The sequence below is a fragment of the Acanthopagrus latus genome, chromosome 12 (genome assembly GCF_904848185.1).
Source record: "Acanthopagrus latus isolate v.2019 chromosome 12, fAcaLat1.1, whole genome shotgun sequence".
NCBI classification, from domain to species: domain Eukaryota; kingdom Metazoa; phylum Chordata; class Actinopteri; order Spariformes; family Sparidae; genus Acanthopagrus; species Acanthopagrus latus.
Genome location: NC_051050.1, coordinates 26,016,260 through 26,036,095, shown reverse-complemented (window position 1 = coordinate 26,036,095; position 19,836 = coordinate 26,016,260). Strand labels below are relative to the sequence as shown.

General features: G+C 46.2%; 1 protein-coding gene across 1 annotated transcript in view; it reads left to right on the top strand.

Moving 5' to 3' along the window:
* Window positions 1-19,836, top strand: part of dnah10 (dynein axonemal heavy chain 10) — a 29,427-nt gene that overhangs the window by 8,630 nt on the left and 961 nt on the right. Inside the window, exons 21-78 of the mRNA XM_037116715.1 lie at window positions 76-192; window positions 304-406; window positions 480-658; window positions 750-961; window positions 1,144-1,300; window positions 1,385-1,618; window positions 1,698-1,820; window positions 1,899-2,132; window positions 2,214-2,437; window positions 2,666-2,935; window positions 3,031-3,214; window positions 3,327-3,461; window positions 3,870-4,022; window positions 4,184-4,372; window positions 4,605-4,751; window positions 5,051-5,242; window positions 5,373-5,491; window positions 5,581-5,739; window positions 5,907-6,042; window positions 6,118-6,240; window positions 6,324-6,455; window positions 6,789-7,005; window positions 7,216-7,335; window positions 7,476-7,621; window positions 7,700-7,852; window positions 7,946-8,206; window positions 8,277-8,449; window positions 8,537-8,630; window positions 9,728-9,895; window positions 10,065-10,253; window positions 10,649-10,820; window positions 10,914-11,117; window positions 11,490-11,570; window positions 11,682-11,879; window positions 12,004-12,165; window positions 12,427-12,601; window positions 12,847-13,028; window positions 13,121-13,257; window positions 13,344-13,561; window positions 13,674-13,895; window positions 13,999-14,146; window positions 14,497-14,776; window positions 14,858-15,087; window positions 15,172-15,445; window positions 15,534-15,638; window positions 15,738-15,892; window positions 15,976-16,130; window positions 16,300-16,483; window positions 16,711-16,911; window positions 17,333-17,542; window positions 17,653-17,748; window positions 17,826-17,997; window positions 18,090-18,221; window positions 18,353-18,564; window positions 18,665-18,832; window positions 18,917-19,097; window positions 19,173-19,318; window positions 19,407-19,566. Of these exons, the coding sequence (XP_036972610.1) occupies window positions 76-192; window positions 304-406; window positions 480-658; window positions 750-961; window positions 1,144-1,300; window positions 1,385-1,618; window positions 1,698-1,820; window positions 1,899-2,132; window positions 2,214-2,437; window positions 2,666-2,935; window positions 3,031-3,214; window positions 3,327-3,461; window positions 3,870-4,022; window positions 4,184-4,372; window positions 4,605-4,751; window positions 5,051-5,242; window positions 5,373-5,491; window positions 5,581-5,739; window positions 5,907-6,042; window positions 6,118-6,240; window positions 6,324-6,455; window positions 6,789-7,005; window positions 7,216-7,335; window positions 7,476-7,621; window positions 7,700-7,852; window positions 7,946-8,206; window positions 8,277-8,449; window positions 8,537-8,630; window positions 9,728-9,895; window positions 10,065-10,253; window positions 10,649-10,820; window positions 10,914-11,117; window positions 11,490-11,570; window positions 11,682-11,879; window positions 12,004-12,165; window positions 12,427-12,601; window positions 12,847-13,028; window positions 13,121-13,257; window positions 13,344-13,561; window positions 13,674-13,895; window positions 13,999-14,146; window positions 14,497-14,776; window positions 14,858-15,087; window positions 15,172-15,445; window positions 15,534-15,638; window positions 15,738-15,892; window positions 15,976-16,130; window positions 16,300-16,483; window positions 16,711-16,911; window positions 17,333-17,542; window positions 17,653-17,748; window positions 17,826-17,997; window positions 18,090-18,221; window positions 18,353-18,564; window positions 18,665-18,832; window positions 18,917-19,097; window positions 19,173-19,318; window positions 19,407-19,553 (9,990 nt within the window). The 3' untranslated portion in view covers window positions 19,554-19,566. The remainder of the gene's footprint in view (window positions 1-75; window positions 193-303; window positions 407-479; window positions 659-749; window positions 962-1,143; window positions 1,301-1,384; window positions 1,619-1,697; window positions 1,821-1,898; window positions 2,133-2,213; window positions 2,438-2,665; window positions 2,936-3,030; window positions 3,215-3,326; window positions 3,462-3,869; window positions 4,023-4,183; window positions 4,373-4,604; window positions 4,752-5,050; window positions 5,243-5,372; window positions 5,492-5,580; window positions 5,740-5,906; window positions 6,043-6,117; window positions 6,241-6,323; window positions 6,456-6,788; window positions 7,006-7,215; window positions 7,336-7,475; window positions 7,622-7,699; window positions 7,853-7,945; window positions 8,207-8,276; window positions 8,450-8,536; window positions 8,631-9,727; window positions 9,896-10,064; window positions 10,254-10,648; window positions 10,821-10,913; window positions 11,118-11,489; window positions 11,571-11,681; window positions 11,880-12,003; window positions 12,166-12,426; window positions 12,602-12,846; window positions 13,029-13,120; window positions 13,258-13,343; window positions 13,562-13,673; window positions 13,896-13,998; window positions 14,147-14,496; window positions 14,777-14,857; window positions 15,088-15,171; window positions 15,446-15,533; window positions 15,639-15,737; window positions 15,893-15,975; window positions 16,131-16,299; window positions 16,484-16,710; window positions 16,912-17,332; window positions 17,543-17,652; window positions 17,749-17,825; window positions 17,998-18,089; window positions 18,222-18,352; window positions 18,565-18,664; window positions 18,833-18,916; window positions 19,098-19,172; window positions 19,319-19,406; window positions 19,567-19,836) is intronic.

Genomic DNA, 19,836 nt, shown 5'->3' with positions numbered 1-19,836 from the left:
ATCATTGTCCCTTTAAAACAAAGGTTTAGATTGTAATCCTTGTTGAACTCTTGGTGCTCTACGTTTGATGTGTAGGTCGGAGAGGATGAACTGGAGCTGCTGGCCAAGATTGACCAGATGTGGAGTGACCTGCTTACAGAGTCCAGACAGGTGGATCGAAGCCTAACAGATGTCAAGAAATCTTTTACTGCGGTAAGATGTGAACCCACACAAGACAATCTGTAGGAACAGAAAATGAAATTGACTCATTTTGATGTAAATTCACTTTTATTATTCTCCTCCTGTTCTCTGGCACACTTCAAGATGACAAAAAGGAAGGTGGAGGAGTTTAAGCAGGAGTTGTCTATCTTCGCTGAAAGCTTCAACATGCGCGGTCCCGGAGCTGTGGGAGAAGATTTGGAGAAAGGTACCCAGGACAGAATATATGGTGGTAATTCTTCAAATGCAGTGGAGAGACAAGTCTCTTTTTTTCTTTGCAGGATTTATTATTATGGAAACATATGAATCAGATCTCGCCAAGGTAGTGGCAGAAAGGCAGGAGCTAGCAAATGCTGAGAAGCTGCTGGACCTACCGCTCACCATGTACCCAGAGCTTATCAGCATTCAGAAGGACATGAACGGCTTGAGACAGATATATGAAGTCTATAAAGCTCAGAAGGTTTGATAGAGGAGCTCTCAGTTTAACAGTAAAATTGCATATTGGGAGTCATCGAGTATGCTTTAATGAGTTTGTCCTTTTCATGTTTCAGGATGCAAAGGCAGAGTGGTCTCAGACCTTGTGGGTGGACTTAAACATCCAGCTGCTACAGGAGGGTGTTGAGGGTTTCATCCAAAGCTTTAGGAAGCTGCCCAAAGATGTGCGAGGGTTACCTGTGGCCTTCTTCCTCGAAGGACGCTTGAAGGAGTTCAGAGAATCTCTGCCCCTTCTGTCGGACCTGAAGAATGAGGCTCTCAGAGACAGGTCAGACTGCAGATTAACACCAGAACCTAACTGGAAAAAATCTCAAACAAAAAGACAATCAATAGTTGTGTGCAATACTTTAAATGTATTTTGAGCAGGTTATGAACATGAAAACATGGTCATGATTACAAGATCAAATCAAACACTCAAAATAAAAACCTGTTTTGTGTTTTTGGGCGCAGACACTGGAAGGAACTGATGGAAAGGACCGGCACGAACTTTGAGATGAACCGAGACACCTTCACTCTGGAGAACATGTTTGCTATGGAGTTGCACAAATATGCAGATGTCATAGGTGATATTGTCACGTCTGCTATGAAAGAGCTCGGCATTGAGAAGGTAAGCTTCTATTCTGAACCATCTCAAGCTTGACCGAGGGATCAACTGTATCAGTTCATCAAACATATCTGTGTGTGCTTCCAGGGAGTAAAGGAGGTGGTGGAGACCTGGGGACACATGACGTTCAGTGTGCTGCCTTATGTTAAAGGCACCCGGAAATGTGGCTCTATGATTTGCGCAGTGGATGAGATTATGCTTAATCTGGACAATGATGCCATGAACCTGCAGAGCATGGCAGGCAGTCGTTTTGTTGGACCTTTCCTTGGTACCATACAACAATGGGAGAAAGACCTGTCCCTGATCAGTGAGACCATAGAGGTCAGAGAGAGTGTCCAAATCTCCCATCACACTTGAGCTGGTCCATAATGTCCCTGCTGAAAACATGTTTCTTGTATAGGTATGGCTGCTGGTACAAAGAAAGTGGATGTACCTGGAGAGCATATTCCTTGGTGGAGACATTAGCTCACAGTTACCTGAGGAAGCCAAAAAGTTTGATGACATGGACAAAAAGTTTAAAGAGGTGAGTTTTGCTATAATATAAGACAAGTGGAAGCAAAGCACATCTTAAAAATGTTGTCTCCTTACTTTCTTCATGTAGATAATGAGTGACACAGTGAAGGATCCAAACATTAGGCAGTGCTGCCTGGTTCCAAACCGGCTAACAAACCTGCAGGCCCTCAGTGATGGTCTAGAGAGGTGCCAGAAAAGTCTCAATGACTACTTGGACTCCAAGAGGAATGCATTTCCTCGCTTCTTCTTCATCTCTGATGATGAACTGCTCAGCATTCTGGGAAGTAGTGACCATACCTGCGTCCAGGAGCACATGATCAAGGTATCAGGGTTGAGGAGGGTCACTGCTCGCTGTGTGTGTGAAACATTTTTCTAGATGTTTTTCTGTTCTTTGTTCAACAAGATGTATGACAACATAGCATCTCTGAGTTTTGAGGCCATAAGTGATGGGGAGACAGTAGCTGGAGCCATGGTATCTGCTGAGGGTGAGGTGATGGAGCTGAGGAAGCCTGTCGCAGTGGAGGGAAGGGTGGAGGAGTGGATGACGGGAGTACTGCTGGAGATGAGGAGGACTAATAGAATCATCACCAAGGAGGCAATATTCTACTACTGTAAAGACAGGAGCAGGTGTGTGTGTGTAGTTAATTAAAATGTGTGATCAATTCTGCCATTGTGTGTGTGCAGATGAGCTGTACTAATGGCCACATAGCGGAAAGAGAAATGTTTTTTTTTTCTTGGCATAGGCGATAATATTCACCATATTTCTGTCCTCTGTTTGATCGCAGCACTCCTGAGTGCACAGCCAGCGCCGTGTGGACACACAGCCACTAAATGTCTCTTTCCTGTGTCTCTCAGGGTGGATTGGATGATGCAGTACCAGGGCATGATGGTGCTGGCTGCAATTCAGGTGTGGTGGACCTGGGAGGTCGAGGATGTCTTTAATAACGTGAAGAAAGGAGAGAAGCTCGCAATGAGGAACTTTGCCAAGAAAATGCACCAACAGATTGATGAGCTGGTTACACGCATAACACAGCCTATGAAGAAAAATGACAGAAAGAAGATAAACACGGTGCTTATCATCGATGTCCATGCGAGGGACATTGTAGACAACTTAGTGCTAAACAGGTAAAGCTCACACCAAACTGTTTTCATTGCATGTGACAGTGTTACTAGTGTGTTTAAAGGGGACTTAAATAGATAAAAGGTAACTGTCTTCCCAGTATAATGGACGCACAAGAGTTTGAGTGGGAAAGCCAACTGAAATTCTACTGGCTGAAGGAGCACGACGACCTCTTTGTGCGGCAGTGCAGTGCTTCGTTCTCTTACGGCCACGAGTACATGGGCTTGAACGGTCGACTGGTTATCACTCCACTGACGGACCGCATCTACCTCACTGTCACGCAGGTCGGTCAAGTTTTGAAAATGTAAATCAGCCTCCCAGGCAGCACATGTCATAGTTCTGTCAGCTTGTTTTGATGACAGGATGCCTGAATGTGGCTGTGTGATTGTGATGCAGGCCCTCTCCATGTACCTTGGTGGAGCTCCTGCCGGGCCGGCCGGTACAGGAAAGACGGAGTCCACCAAAGATCTGGCCAAAGCTTTAGGCCTGCTCTGTGTGGTGACAAACTGCAGTGAAGGCATGGACAGCATGGTAAGAAGCCTCCTCTCAAACAGCAACAACATTTTGTTTACATTATGAATCACATTTAACACAGTACTGTGTTGACCAAATGCTAAATGTGCGTTATGTTGTCAGTTATTAAACTTCATTTTTACTGTAGAAAACAAATGTTTAAGTACATTGAAAGTCTCAGTCATGTGTCACTGCACCCCTGTGTCTGTGATCATCAGGCATGTGTGCTCATAATATGTCTCCTTGTTTCCATGCTACTAAACTGCTCCCTGCTCCATCAGTCTCAAAAGTATGGCCAGAGCTGATGTAATTACTCATATGCCTGTTGAAACTTGTTCACTCTCTACTGGACAAAATAAGCACTCAGTTGTTTTTTAACTGTCATTTGTTACTAGCTTTTTTTCTTTTATTTCCTGTTTTGTTCAGGCTATGGGTAAGATCTTCTCTGGCCTCGCCCAGTGTGGAGCTTGGGGCTGCTTCGATGAATTCAATCGTATCGATGCCTCAGTGTTGTCAGTTATCTCCTCTCAAATCCAGACCATCCGCAATGCCCTCATTCTGCACCATAAAAAGTTTACTGTGAGTCTGTTGTAGAAACGCATACATCCAAAATAATCCTGATTTTCATATAAATTCATAGATCTTTCACAAAGATAAACAGTTATTTAAAATGATGGGTTCCGAAGAGTCGCTGGCTTTTATTTCTCCCTATATGACCTTGTTCTCATTATGCATATCAGTTTGAAGGAAAGGAGATCAGCCTGGACGACCGCATGGGTATTTTCATCACCATGAATCCAGGTTATGCAGGACGCACAGAGCTGCCAGAATCAGTCAAAGCCCTCTTCAGACCCGTGGTGGTCATTGTGCCTGACCTGCAGCAGATCTGTGAGATCATGCTCTTCTCCGAGGGCTTCCTGCTGGCCAAGGTGAGGGACACATAGACAAAACTCCTCAACCATGTATAATGAACCATGTATAGCCAATGTTACTGTAATGTACAAGTTTAATGTTTGTGTTCTCAGGCATAAAATTCAGTCAATTATTTACATTTTCAAAGACAATTTTTTATATAAACATGAGCAAATCTTTAACTTCACCCTGCAGATACTTTCCACCTACACGAGTCAGTTTATCATCAAGGATTTCATCTTATTTCAGGTGCTGGCAAAGAAGATGACGGTTCTGTATAAGCTTGCTCGTGAGCAGCTGTCCAAGCAGTCTCATTATGACTTTGGCCTGCGTGCTCTAAAGTCTGTCCTAGTGATGGCAGGAGAGCTGAAGAGAGGCTCACCGGACCTCAGTGAGGTAGAGACCCCGGAACCATTTTCATGTTTAATTTTCCATACAATGTCATCGGACTTACATATGGACGTTATTGTGATTTGTGATCCAGCAGGAATAGTTTAAAGCTTGATGCCTGATGGAAAACTGTGAGATTTATTTATGACGATTCAAGCAGTGTCCATCAAGCATCTAACAACAAGAAATACTGCAGATGCCACTTAGAATCTGAAAGAATACACCACGAGAAGTGTTTCTTTCTTTAAAAATGTTGCCCTGCATTGTGACTTTACTGCCGTGATCCTGGCCTCTCCTCTCCATAGGATGTGGTGTTGATGCGTGCTCTCAGGGACATGAACCTGCCAAAGTTTGTATTCGAGGATGTGCCTCTGTTCCTCGGGCTGATCTCAGACCTGTTCCCTGGCCTGGACTGCCCCCGTGTTTGCTATCCCAACTTTAATGATGGAGTGGAACAGATCCTGCAGGAGGGCAGATACGTCAGACTGCCTGACCAGGTGACTCAGTTTGGTCTGGTCTTAAAGATCAACTTAAAGATCATTGAGTTTTAGTAGCAATGATTGAGTTCCACCATGTTAGTGTGAAGATGTTCATACATCCTGTTGTTTGTGCTGTCTGTGGTGCCAGGTGGACAAAGTGGTGCAGATATATGAGACGATGATGACCAGACACACTTCTATGGTTGTGGGTCCAACAGGTGGAGGAAAGTCGGTCGTGATCAGCACTTTATGTCAAGCTCAGACAAGGTCAGTGTCAGTTTACATCACCTAGCTTTACACCCCCCTCCTGATGTTTGATGTGGACGATAGTGAGCTTTATTTTATGTCATCATCAGATTGGGATTGCACACCAAGATTTATCCTCTGAACCCCAAAGCCATCACTGTCAATGAACTTTACGGCATTCTGGACCCAGACACTCGAGACTGGACTGACGGGATCTTATCCAACATCTTCCGAGACATCAACAAGCCCACCGATAAAAACGAGCGGAGGTAAACAGAACAATTAAAGGAGACATTTCAGTAATCAGATGATTAAGATATACAACATGCTAGTGATGTCATATGAATGAGTAACATTCATATATTGAGAAAAATTGAGAAGAAGAAGAAAGACTGTCTGTGGAATACAACATAAAGACATGAACTTTGACTGACAGGTACATCCTGTTTGATGGGGATGTGGACGCGCTGTGGGTGGAGAATATGAACTCTGTGATGGATGACAACAGGCTGCTCACTCTCGCCAACGGAGAACGGATCCGTTTACAGAGTCACTGTGCTCTGTTGTTTGAGGTAAGTCAGAATTTTCCAACACTTTTCTGTAAAGCTCCTTTCAGAGCATTAAATAATGAAACCTAATGTTCACAGGTTGCAGATCTGCAGTATGCTTCCCCTGCTACTGTTTCCCGTTGTGGGATGGTTTACGTTGACCCCAAAAACCTGCGATACACTCCTTACTGGCAGAGATGGGTCAACAACAGACCTGAGAAGGTATTTAAAAAAAACAAACATAGAGTGTGATGATTGGACTTGCTTGTTATTTAACAACATCTCAATGCTGTTTTGTTTCCTAGGAACAAGAAGCGCTCAACAAATTATTCGAAAAATATGTAAAAAGCTCGATTGACATGATTGTGGATGGGATTGTTGATGGCAAACAGGGCAAGAAACTGAAGACTGTCGTCCCTCAAACAGATCTGAACATGGTAAGTTAATCTCAGCTGTGTTCGCTGTGAGGACCTTCAATGTCCCCGACAACCTCTGTAGTCGCATTCAGACACTTGTTAGCAACCAGCAACCGATTTTAACACATGGAAGAGTAAAATAATTAAACTGGGATATTTTAATTCGATTTTTTGTGGTAGAACAAAACGTATAAATATCTTCAGCCTGTGGTGACCACACAGCTTATTGACTGAAGACACACTGAACTCACAGACTTTGAGACGAGCGAACCAGAAGAGTTCAAATGCAAACTGATCTCCAGGTTTTCGGTTTACTGATTACAGCTCTCTATTGTGCACGTGTTGTGTGTCCAGGTGACTCAGCTGTGCTTGATGCTGGACGCGCTGCTCGAGGGTGAGATCAGCAGAGCTGAAGTCCTGGAGTGTTACTTCCTGGAAGCTCTGTACTGCTCACTGGGGGCCACTCTGTTGGAGAGCGGCAGGACCACATTTGATGAGTTCATCAAAAGGCTTTCCTGTTTAACTGTTGTACAGGATGAGAAAGCCCTCGCTGGACCTGGTGAGATCCCAGGTAAAAAAACAAGTTTTTGCACATAGACAATCATGAATTGAACACATGTTATTACAATGATATGTTTTTAAAATCATTCAGGAAACAGGATTGTTTTATGGTTTTAGGTAGATTAAATGATTATTATTATAAAAAACATGTGTAGTCTCCTTTAATTATTTCACTGATTCTTATTATATTACTAATAACTAAATGATTGGCTCCATACAGGATATCTGCCATCTCTGTATGACTTCCATTTTGATGGCACACAGGAGAAGTGGGTTTCCTGGAGCTCTCTGGTCCCCAAATACATTCACGACTCCGACATGAAGTTTGCAGATATTCTAGGTAAAGCTCATGTCTGTGAGCAGTGAGGCAACGACAAATCAGATGTCTTTCACACAAACATGTTGCACCGATTTCAACATTTTGACTCTTTCTTGTTCCTTCTTCCACTTCGATTCCTTCATCCTCCGTCTTTGCTGTAGTGCCAACTGTTGACACTACGAGAGCCAGCTGGATCCTGGACCAGATGGTGAAGATAAAGAGGCCGCTGCTTCTGGTTGGAGAGTCTGGCACCTCCAAGACTGCCACCATTCATAACTTCCTGAAGAAGCTTGACGCAGATACAAGGGTGAGTTCTCCATCTAACCACGTGTGAATACATTTTATTTCAACACATGAGTTGGAGTGTCTTCCCCTCTGTTTCTAGATTACTCTGATGATCAACTTCTCGTCCAGAACAACTTCAGCGGACCTGCAGAGAAACCTGGAGGCCAGTGTGGAGAAGAGGACCAAAGAGATCTACGGGCCTCCAGTGGGGAAGAGACTGCTGGTCTTTATGGATGACCTGAGTATGCCAAAGGTACCTTCTCCAAGCCCTCAACCAGTTCTCTTATTATACTGTCATGAGTGACAGCACTGGTATGTTAGACATTGTTCACATATTCTCCTGTAGGTGGATGATTATGGCACACAACAGCCTATCGCGCTTCTGAAGCTGTTACTGGACCGAGGAGGCCTCTATAACAGAGGGAAGGAGCTCAACTACAAAGTCCTCAAGGACATGGACTTCATCGCCGCCATGGGAAAGGCAGGAGGAGGGAGGAACGAGGTGGATTCCCGCTTCGTCTCGCTCTTCAGTGTCTTCAGCATGCCCTTCCCTGGAGTGGAGTCCCTCCACCTCATCTATGCCTCCATTCTCAAAGGCCACACCAGAGTGAGTATCACACACAAATCAATACATATCAGTTACCACGACATATCATTAACTCGATCAAATCTTTTAGCTGTTTGAAGATGCCATTAAGAAGGTTTGTGACAAAGTCACTGTCTGCACACTGGAACTGTACAACAACATCATCAAGGATCTGCCGCCCACTCCCTCCAAGTTCCACTACATCTTCAACCTGAGGGATCTGTCCAGAGTCTACAACGGACTGACGCTCACCAATCCTGACAGGTCTGACCAGGCTCCTTCATTCTAGTGACAGTTTAACAGACACATTGCAGCTCCATTTTCTATGTGTTACTGGTTTGTCTCCAACAGGTTTTTGACTGTCACCCAGTTTGTGCGTGTCTGGAGAAACGAGTGCTTGAGAATCTTCCACGACAGACTCATCGATGAAACTGACAAAGCCTTGGTAATAACTAATAATATGGTCGTTTTTGTAGATTCTCCTTTGTGTGGACTTCAGTGACAAATGTGTCATGTTTCTCCAGCTAGGATTACAAATGTAGACTCAAACTCTACTAGTTTTGTAGTGTTGTAATTCAAAACAAATCACTTCTATTTATATAATCCAAAATCACAATCACATTTCCTCAGTGGGCTTTTCAACATCAGGCAGACAGACAGACAGAAAGACAGACAGGCAGGCAGGCAGGCAGAAAGACAGGCAGACAGACAGACAGACAGGCAGTCAGACAGGCAGAAAGACAGGCAGACAGGCAGAAAGACAGGCAGAAAGACAGGCAGACAGGCAGAAAGACAGGCAGACAGACAGACAGACAGACAGACAGGCAGTCAGACAGACAGAAAGACAGACAGGCAGGCAGACAGACAGGCAGTCAGACAGGCAGGCAGGCAGACAGGCAGGCAGACAGACAGAAAGACAGACAGGCAGGCAGACAGACAGAAAGACAGACAGGCAGGCAGACAGACAGGCAGTCAGACAGGCAGGCAGGCAGACAGGCAGACAGACAGACAGAAAGACAGACAGGCAGGCAGGCAGACAGACAGGCAGTCAGACAGGCAGGCAGGCAGTCAGACAGGCAGAAAGACAGGCAGTCAGACAGGCAGACAGACAGACAGACAGACAGACAGGCAGACAGACAGGCAGACAGGCAGGCAGGCAGACAGACAGGCAGTCAGACAGGCAGGCAGTCAGACAGGCAGACAGGCAGACAGGCAGAAAGACAGGCAGACAGACAGGCAGACAGACAGACAGACAGACAGGCAGACAGACAGACAGACAGACAGACAGACAGACAGGCAGACAGACAGGCAGACAGACAGGCAGACAGACAGGCAGAAAGACAGGCAGGCAGACAGACAGACAGACAGACAGACAGACAGACAGAAAGACAGACAGACAAAAGAATATCGAATGATATGATATATGTGTGTGTGGATCCAGGAGACGAGCGAGCCACACAACCTCCTCCACCGTGGTGACCTGGACGAGGGCAGGTCATACAATTTCAATTTTCAAATGTACTTAGTGTTTTTTGTCACCAGGTCCAAGGCCACATCAAGAACCTGATTGAGGAGCATTTCAAGTCAGACATAGAGGCAGTCATGAGGGACCCAGTTCTTTTTGGAGACTACCGGACCGCCCTCAGTGAAACTGAACCAAGGATCTACGAGGATATAATGGACTATGATGCTTCTAAAGCCATGTTTCAGGTACTGTCAAACTAAAAACCCTGTCATTAACTGGGAAAAGCGGCTTTGACCTGATTTTTGTTTCAGTATGTCATTGAAATATAAAAAAGACCCTTGTTACAATTACTTGCTGTCATATTCTGTATGAGATATTCTCATTGACCACTGTGACCTTTTTTGTTTTCTGTAGGAAATTCTGGAGGAATACAACGAGAGCAAGGCGAAGATGAATCTGGTTCTGTTTGACGATGCTCTGGAACATCTGACTCGTGTGCACCGCATCATCCGCATCGATCGAGGCCACGCGCTGCTCGTCGGCGTGGGGGGATCTGGCAAGCAGTCCCTCACCAAGCTCGCTGCCTTCACCGCCGGCTGTGAGGTGGTACAACGCAACTGATGTTTACAACCAGACAATAAAACTCTTGTGCCAAACAAAAGGGGAATATAGACACGAGATACAAGACAGCTACAATATGTTTAACATTGTGAGACTGGGCAAGTTTACATCATGATTAAGCAGTAACAGGGCTGTTGGGCCTTGGAAGAGGTGTGCGCTCTACTGAGTGCCATTCCACTTTTTAAAAAGTCTTTCACTGAGGAAACAGCAGCCAGCGTTTAAGCTGGTATAGAGGAAATGATAAAAGAAGGGTTGGGGAAGTTCACTATAACTTCATTGTGATCTTTTTAACTCCACGTTGTAAAACATGACATATACAGACATTTTCTACAAAAACAAATCTTCAGCCTCTACTTATGGAATCTGCTTTTTCCCAGGTGTTTGAGATCACACTCAGCAGAGGATACAATGAGTCAAACTTACGTGATGACCTGAAAATACTATACCTGAAGCTTGGCATTGAAAATAAGAAGACTGTGTTCCTCTTCACTGATGCGCATGTGGCTGAGGAAGGCTTCTTAGAGCTCATTAACAGCATGCTCACCTCAGGTTGGATATCACTGACTTACTCCTCTCTCATGAAACATTTATCTGTCTGTAAAGCTGCAGGTGTAGTCCTCTGATCACGATGTCTTTCTGTAGGCATCGTTCCTGCGTTGTTCCCTGATGATGAGAAGGAGTCAGTTCTCAACCAGGTTCGTGACGAGGCTCTGAAGATGGGCGCAGGTCCCTCTAAAGAGAGTGTGTGGAACTACTTTGTCAACAAGAGCGCCAACAACCTACACGTTGTTTTAGGCATGTCTCCAGTGGGAGACACCCTGAGGACACGCTGCAGGAACTTCCCAGGTGAGATGCAGAGTCATGTCCACGTCTTCTTTTCTTCTTAGGAGTGAGCTTTTGCACTTTGAGTTGATAATCTCTCAACTTTTCAGAAAGGCTCTGGTGACGTCACTGTGGCTCTTTTTTATTTCTCCTGGCCTCACCGATAGTGTTCACTGTATTTCTGTTCCCTATGGATCATGTCCTCACCCACATCCTCCACGCTGTGATGTCCTGATGTCAAATAAAACACAGACAGTAAACCTCAGAGGATCTGAGTCATCATACAACAGCGGCTGTTTAGATATTGTTGTGATAGATAAAAGACGCATAGCCAGCACTTTTCTGCCTGGACTAATTGCTATGTGGGCATCACATAATCTTTGACCTCTCTCTCAGGACTGACGAACAACACTGTGATCGACTGGTTCCTGCCTTGGCCTCCACAGGCGTTACTCGCCGTGGCTCAGTCTTTCCTTGGTGGGTAGAAACAGATGTTTTTCATGTCTGTCGGCCATCTCAGGGCTTTTATGTTACTTTATTTAGCAGTAAAGACGTACTGGTGGATATTATCACTTATGTTTATTCCAGGTGAAAGTCCAATGATTCCTGAGGAGCACTCTGCAGCAGTGGTAGATCATGTTTGTATGGTCCATCGCTCTGTGGGTGACTACAGCAAGCTGTTCCTCCAGAAACTCAGGAGGTGTAACTATGTTACTCCAAAGAACTACTTGGACTTCATCAGCACCTACTCCAACCTCTTGGAGGAAAAAGACCAATATATTCTGGGTGAGAAGATGGAACATGTTACAAGTTCTGTTGCTCTGAGGAAAAACCTGTGCACCACGGCTGCTGTTCATTTATAGTTTGATTTGATGATTTTTTTTTGATGTTGTGTTGTCTCCTGATCCAGCTCAGTGCAAACGTTTAGAGGGAGGTTTAGACAAACTGAAGGAGGCCAGTGTGCAGCTGGCTGAGCTGAACATTAAGCTAGCAGAACAGAAGGTGGTCCTCGCTGAAAAGTCCACAGCTTGTGAGGCCCTGCTGAAGGAAATCTCCACAAACACCAATGTAGGTGAGTGAGCACCTGCGTCTCTTACCTCCGTGTCGTAATGAGCAGCCGCAGTATGATCACCATCTGGCAAAAGGTACAGAAGTATCTGCTGCCGTACCACCAGAACAATACAGTGCAGCTTCATCCAGTTTATAAAATAGATGAAGCACAAATGAGTCAAACAGTGTTTTGTTTTATAAACCCTGGTGATTTAAAAAATGATGATAAATTGACCGTGGTGTAGTTGATGTTGTATCAACTTTCAACAACTTTTCCTTGCAGCTGAGGAGAAAAAGACTCTGGCAGAAGAAAAAGCCAAAGAGATTGAAGAGCAGACTAAAGTGATCGCTGTGGAGAAGAAAGAAGCTGAAAGCTCCCTCGCTGAAGCTCTGCCGGCTTTAGAGGCGGCCCGACACGCCCTGCAAGACCTGGAAAAAGCTGACGTGACAGAGATTCGGTAAACTCAACACTCACTCAGAGCTTCTTTTTTATTCATTTGATGATTACTAAATTCATCACAATAGAATAACAGTGACATCTATAATGCAGGAACCCAAACCACAGCACTGTAAGGATGATAAAAATGTTAATGTTAATGTTTTAGAATGTTGGTCAGTCATGCAAACCAGGACACGACACACCTGACCATAAAATCAAACGATCCTCTGCCTCTCTGCTGTTTCCTTCCGCGCCGTCACACAGATCCTTTGCAAAGCCACCCAAACAGGTGCAGGTGGTGTGTGAGTGCATCCTCGTGTTGCGTGGCTACAAAGAGATCAACTGGCAGTCAGCCAAGGGCATGATGTCAGAGGCTAACTTCCTGCGCTCGCTGATGGAGATGGACTGTGACTCCATCAGTAACCACCAGGTCCGGACTGTCAAAGGTACGTCAGCACCGCATCCAGCAGGAAGCTCTTGTAAGACACGGATGCGATGGGGGGCCACATTTGTTTTCCCTTTCATTTCTCCCGGCTAGGCTTCCTGAGGAACCTCCAGACAAGCTACGATGAGATGCGAGCCATCAGTAAGGCCGGCTCAGGAATGCTCAAATTTGTGGAGGCTATCATGGGATTCTGTGAAGTTGCCCGGGAGATAAAACCCAAGCGAGAGAAGGTAATGTGAGGCTAATGAGTGCTCTTACATCACGCTCCAAAGACAGGAACACAGATTAAGCAGTCCTGTTTTTGATGTCTTGTCAGCTGGCTCGCCTGGAGAAGATCTTCTTTCAGAGTAAGCGGGAGCTGGAGGACATTCAGAGTGAGCTCAGTGATATCCAGAAGGAGCTGCAGGCTCTTGGAGAGAAGTACCAAGCTGGTTTCAGAGAGAAACAGCTGCTCCAAGAGGAGGCTGAGCTCATGGAAAGGAGGCTGATAGCTGCCGACAAACTCATCTCTGGCCTGAGCTCTGAGAACGAACGGTGAGGAAAAGACACAACACACAAAGAACTGCTCATTTAATTCTTCTCACTTCTACCTTTGTCTCCACCTGTCTCCCTTCGCTGCTCCTGCTTTGCAACCGTCTCCACCCAGATGGGCACAAGAGCTGGAGGAGTTGAAGCAGCGGCGTGTGCGTCTCCTGGGTGACTGTCTGATCTCTGCTGCTTTCCTGAGCTATGAAGGCGCCTTCAGCTGGGACTTCAGGAATGAAATGGTGTACGAAGTGTGGTTGAAGGATGTGCAGGAGAGAGGCATCCCTTCAAGCCAGCCTTTCAAAATAGAAAACCTTCTGACGGATGAGGTAGAAATCAGCAGGTGAGGAGTGTGTGCTCAGGGCAGATGTTGTAACTTGAAACATGATAAGTCAAATAATGTGAATTAGGTATTTTTTGATGACTTGACGCTGACTGTGTGACAGATGGGGCTCAGAGGGTTTGCCTCCAGATGAGCTGTCGGTGCAAAATGGAATCCTCACGACCAGAGGGAGCCGGTTTCCCATGTGTATCGACCCTCAACAGCAGGCCCTCAACTGGATCAAGAAGAAGGAGGAAAAAAATAAACTGAAGGTACAAAAAGTAATGCTACGTATCTGTAACAATAAACTTCACGTATATAACACCAAGTTAACAGAGTTTACAAGATGTTTTGACAAACAAGCAAAAGCAGGAAACTCAGAAAGACAATATAACAAAATAAACACTCAACAGTTGTGATGAACACAAGGAAGAGTTCAAACAAGACGATGAATATCGGCCCCAGATGTCAGATTCTAGTCTGCTTGATTTCTAGTAATCAGTATCGACTCCACTAATTATCAGTCCTGAATGAGGTCTGCAGTCAGCTTCTCTTGCTGACAGACGCTGAATCAGTCACACAGCGTTTGGTCCTGACTGTGTGACACTTCTTCATCCCTCAGATCTCATCTTTCAACGATCCAGACTTCCTGAAGCAGCTAGAAATGGCCGTCAAATATGGCTTCCCATTCCTTTTCCAAGATGTGGATGAGTACATCGACCCAGTAATCGACAATGTCTTGGAAAAGAACGTGAAAGGAGCAGAGGGCAGACAGGTCATCATGCTGGGTGATAAGGAGGTTGACTATGACCCCAACTTCAAATTGTACCTCAACACCAAACTGGCAAACCCCAAATATTCCCCATCAGTGTTTGGAAAAGCCATGGTCATAAACTATACCGGTACGATACTTCAGTGTGGCAGCCATTGATTTTTATTTGTAATATTTGAGCAACATGAACTAAATGCTTGGTCTGTGTTAGTCACCCTGAAGGGTCTGGAGGACCAGCTGCTGAGTGTCATCATGGGCTTTGAGAAGAAGCAGCTGGAGGAGCAGCATGAGCGTCTGATCCAAGAGACCAGCGACAATAAGAAGCTGCTGAAGAACCTCGGAGACTGTCTGCTCAGAGAGCTGGCCATGTCCACAGGCAACATGTTGGATAACACCGAGCTGGTCGAGACGTTAGAGGAAACAAAGTCAAAAGCCAGTGAGGTTAGTGCGGCTGCAGAAAGCATCAGTGAACTTGTGCAAGAATAGAACTTTAATTCGTTCCTGGTTTGTGGTTGTGATCGTCAGGTATTTGAGAAATTAAAGCTGGCTGAGAAGACGTCTCTGGACATTGATAAACTCAGAAACGGTTACCGGCCTGCTGCCAAGCGCGGTGCTATCCTGTTCTTCGTGCTGACAGAAATGGCTCTGGTGAACAGCATGTACCAGTACTCTCTCGCCTCCTACCTGGAAGTGTTTGACTTTTCCCTGCGCAAATCTCTGCCTGACCATGTCCTGGATCAGAGACTGAAGAACATCATGGACACTCTGACGTACAGTGTTTATAACTACGGCTGCACAGGTAAACACACATGAATAAAGATTGAATGATAACACTGATCAAAAAGGTTGATTGCTTAAGATAACCTGACCTGACTGTGGATCCTCAGGTCTGTTTGAGAGACACAAGCTGCTCTTTTCCTTTAACATGGCCATCAAGATTGAGCAGGCAGAAGGAGGCGCGCCTCAGGAGGAGCTCGAGTTCTTTATCAAGGGTGAGATATCCCAAACATTTGCACTCTTACACACAAAACCTGTGAATGCAAACAATGTCCAAAGCAGATTTTCTTTCGTTTCTCCCTCCTGTGTTTCAGGTAATCTGTCCTTGGAAAAGAGCAAGCGCAGAAAGCCGTGTGAGTGGCTTCTGGACCAGGGCTGGGAGGACGTGGTGAAGCTGGCTGAGCTCTTTCCTGAGCAGTTTGGTTCTCTGCCTGATGACGTGGAAAACAATTCCGCTGACTGGGAGTCTGTAAGTGACCACAGCGACAGGAAACATCAAAAAGCTTTTACCTGATGTGTGGAGAGTTGAACCCCCGGTCTTCTTCTCCTCAGTGGTATGACTTAGATGCACCAGAAAAGGCTCCGTTGCCCATGAAGTATGAAGAGAAGCTGTCGGCCTTCCAGAAGCTGCTGCTTCTGCGCTGCTTCCGCATCGACAGAGTGTACAGAGCTGTGACAGACTACGTCACTGTGACCATGGGCGAGAAGTGAGACTGTTTCTATTGAACTAATACACATGACATATATTCACTGTATGTGCAGAGAACACAGTAAACTGTATGTACACTCAAGATGGTGCTGCAGGTTGAGTTGACTGAAGCAAAGATGAGCAGATGTATCAGCCGATTGTCCTTGTTTTCTTGTATTTCTGCTCAGATATGTGCAGCCGCCAGTGATTAACTTTGATGCACTCTACGAGCAGAGCACACCTTCCTCCCCCATAGTCTTCATCCTGAGCCCCGGCTCTGATCCAGGCTCTGACCTCATGAAACTAGCTGACAGGTCAGGATTTGGAAGCAGCAAATTCAGGTTCCTCGCTATGGGCCAAGGCCAAGAGAAGGTACTGAAGACTTTGTGTCCCTGTCACTGTTTTCTATAAACTGATCAATGTGTGACAACTTTGTGACGAGGGGACAGGAAGTGCAAAAATACAAACTAATCTCAAGGTTTCAGAGCAACAAACTACATCACTGTATGAGTGTAATCAAGTGAATGAGCGCAGGATCACTCGGCAGTCGGTGCCTTAACAAGCTGACGGTCGTTGTCTTCTGTGGAACTATAATAAAGGTGGCGCTGCGCCTGCTGGAGACAGCGGCGTCCCACGGTCAGTGGTTGATGCTACAGAACTGCCACCTGCTTGTAAAATGGCTGAAGGACCTGGAGAAGGCCTTAGAGAGGATCACCAATCCAGACCCCAACTTCCGCTTGTGGATCACCACCGACCCCATCAAGGACTTCCCCATCGGCATACTGCAAAAGTCTCTGAAGGTGAACACGATCTCCTCACTTTCAGCTGCGATCTCTTGAGAGTTTTAGTAGATAGCAGCATTAACTTCCCAAGATTCAGTGGTCAGCACCAGGTTTCCCTCCAGCAGGAGTTGTGTTTGATGATTTTTAATGATAGATGATGGTGACAGAGCGGCTGCCATGTGACCTGCTCATCAGGAGCAATGTGAGGTTCAGTATGTTGCTGAACAGACATGGACATGCAGCCGGAGGATTCAGTGTTGGGCTGCCTACCTTCTCATGAGTGGGCGACAGTGAGCATTGGAATAAAACGTCTTCAAACTAACTGCTAAATAAAAGAATAGCAGAAGTCGGCTGAATATGAGATAAAATGGCTTCTTGAGTGACCGAGAGGATTTTGAAGCTGTCAGAGTTTTTACGTGGGTGTCGATGTTGTGTGCAGGTGGTGACGGAGCCTCCAAACGGTCTCAAGCTCAACTTGAGAGCTACGTACTCTAAAATCTCCAATGAGAGCATGACTGCGTGCCCACATCCAGCCTTCCGCAGTCTGGTGTACGTGCTGGCCTTCTTCCACGCTGTGGTGCAAGAGAGACGCAAGTACGGCAAGATCGGCTGGAACGTCCCGTACGACTTCAACGAGTCCGACTTCTTTGTAAGCCTTGTTTACACTGTGTTGCAAATTATTGATTGATTATGTAAGTAATATAAAATTGGTGATGTTTCACTTTTCAACGGTTTAAATAACGTAACCACGGTCTACAGGTGTGTATGGAGATCCTGAGCACCTACCTGACCAAAGCTCACGACCAAGGACACAGCGATATTCCCTGGGGAGGACTTAAATACCTGATCGGGGAGGTTAGGGTCATTTTTTATGTTTTGAACTAAACTGTATATCTGTTGTCTTGCGAGCTGCAGCTGATGGTGTATTACAGGTGATGTACGGAGGGCGAGCCATCGACAGCTTCGACCGCAGGATCCTGACTGTCTACATGGACGAGTACTTTGGAGACTTCCTCTTCTACACCTTTCGGCGCTTCCACTTCTTCTGCAACAAGGATGTAGATTACAAGATTCCTCCAAATGGGCCCAAGAACATTTATGTTGGTCAGTCGTTGTTTTAATGACTTCACATTCTCATAGTTGTAAAAATGAATGTTCTGTCTTGGCTCACAGCTGCAGCCTGCTGTCTGTTACAGATGAAATTGAAAAGCTGCCACTGGCAAACACACCTGAGGTGTTGGGTCTTCATTCCAACGCAGAGATCGGATACTACACTCAGGCAGCTAAAGACATGTGGACTCACCTGATAGACCTGCAGCCTCAGACAGGTGTGTTTTATCCCTCTGGCCTTTTAATCTGTTTTTTAAATTGGAAATCCTGAGCGCTGAAGATCATCCTTGGAAGTAATATTGACTGTTTTCTGTGCTGCCTCTCTCGTGACCTGCACACACGACACCAGGTGAATCTGGCGGGAGCATCAGTCGGGAGGAGTACATCAGCCAGGTGGCTCAGGACATTCAGAACAAGCTGCCCAAGTTATTTGACCTGGATGTGATCCGTAAGCAGATCGGCACGGACGTTTCCCCGACCTCCGTGGTGCTGCTTCAAGAACTAGAACGTTTCAACAAACTAGTGGTCCGCATGCAGCGCTCTCTGGCCGAGCTGCAGAGGGTGAGAGGGAGAACCACACGAGAGAGAACAGACGGTGCTGAGCTTTCTTTGTGCTCCACGCAGGGTTTGATCTGTTGTAACTCCTTCCTCCTCCTCTCAGGCTCTGGCTGGTGAGGTGGGTATGAGCAGCGAGCTGGACGAAGTCGCTCGGGCCCTTTTCAACGGTCAGATACCTGCCATTTGGAAGAAGTTGGCACCTGACACTCTGAAGTCCCTCGGCAACTGGATGATCCATTTCCAGAGGCGTTATGAGCAGTACAGTCACTGGGTGAAGACACACACACACACACACACACTCCTGCAGTATTCTGACCAGTGGAGAATATATTTTCATGTGTCTCGTGTCCACCAGGTGGACGAGGGAGAGCCGACAGTTATGTGGCTGTCAGGACTCCATATCCCAGAGTCCTACCTGACTGCTCTGGTGCAAGCTGCATGCAGGAAAAACGGCTGGCCTCTGGATCTTTCCACGCTGTACACACAGGTGACCCAGTACAGCAGTGAGGAGGAAGTTGGCAACAGACCTGGACAAGGTAACGAGAGGACGCTGACTGTTCACCGCCTGGTCACTGCTGAGCTGTGAACGCTGACGGTCTCTGTCTCTGCAGGCTGCTTCGTGTCCGGCCTGTACCTGGAGGGAGCAGACTGGGACGTGGAGAAGAGCTGCCTTGTGTGGAGTAAACCAAAAACTACAGTTGTTGAGCTGCCGATTCTCAGAGTCGTCCCCATAGAAGCTCGTCGCCTGAGGTTACAGGTGTGACCACAGACTGTTCAGGCCTCCACAGAGCGCTGCAGGTCACTGTCAGGATGATTGTTCTAACTGTTGTGTGTCTGTACCACAGAACACGCTGCGGACCCCCGTGTACACCACCTCCTCACGCAGAAATGCCATGGGTGTCGGGCTGGTGTTTGAGGCCGACCTGTCCACCACCAGGCACCACTCACACTGGGTGCTGCAGGGAGTCTGTCTGTGCCTCAACACTGACTGAAGACCAGTCTGAGGTGGTTACCCTTCACTGTCTGCTCACAACCACTTTCTCTAACAGTAATATTCACAATATCTCTGTCTCATGTGGATGATGTCACCACCCACATCCTCCTCCTCTGATGTCAGCTAAAAACAGATAGCAAACCTCAGTGTCCATCATACAGCAGCGGCTGTCAACATGTTGTTGTCATAGAGACGAGAAGCACATGCAGCGTTTTGTTCTCTCACAGCTCCTGAACGCAGCCAGAGACAAACACAGACCTCAGACTTTGAGCAGACAGAGA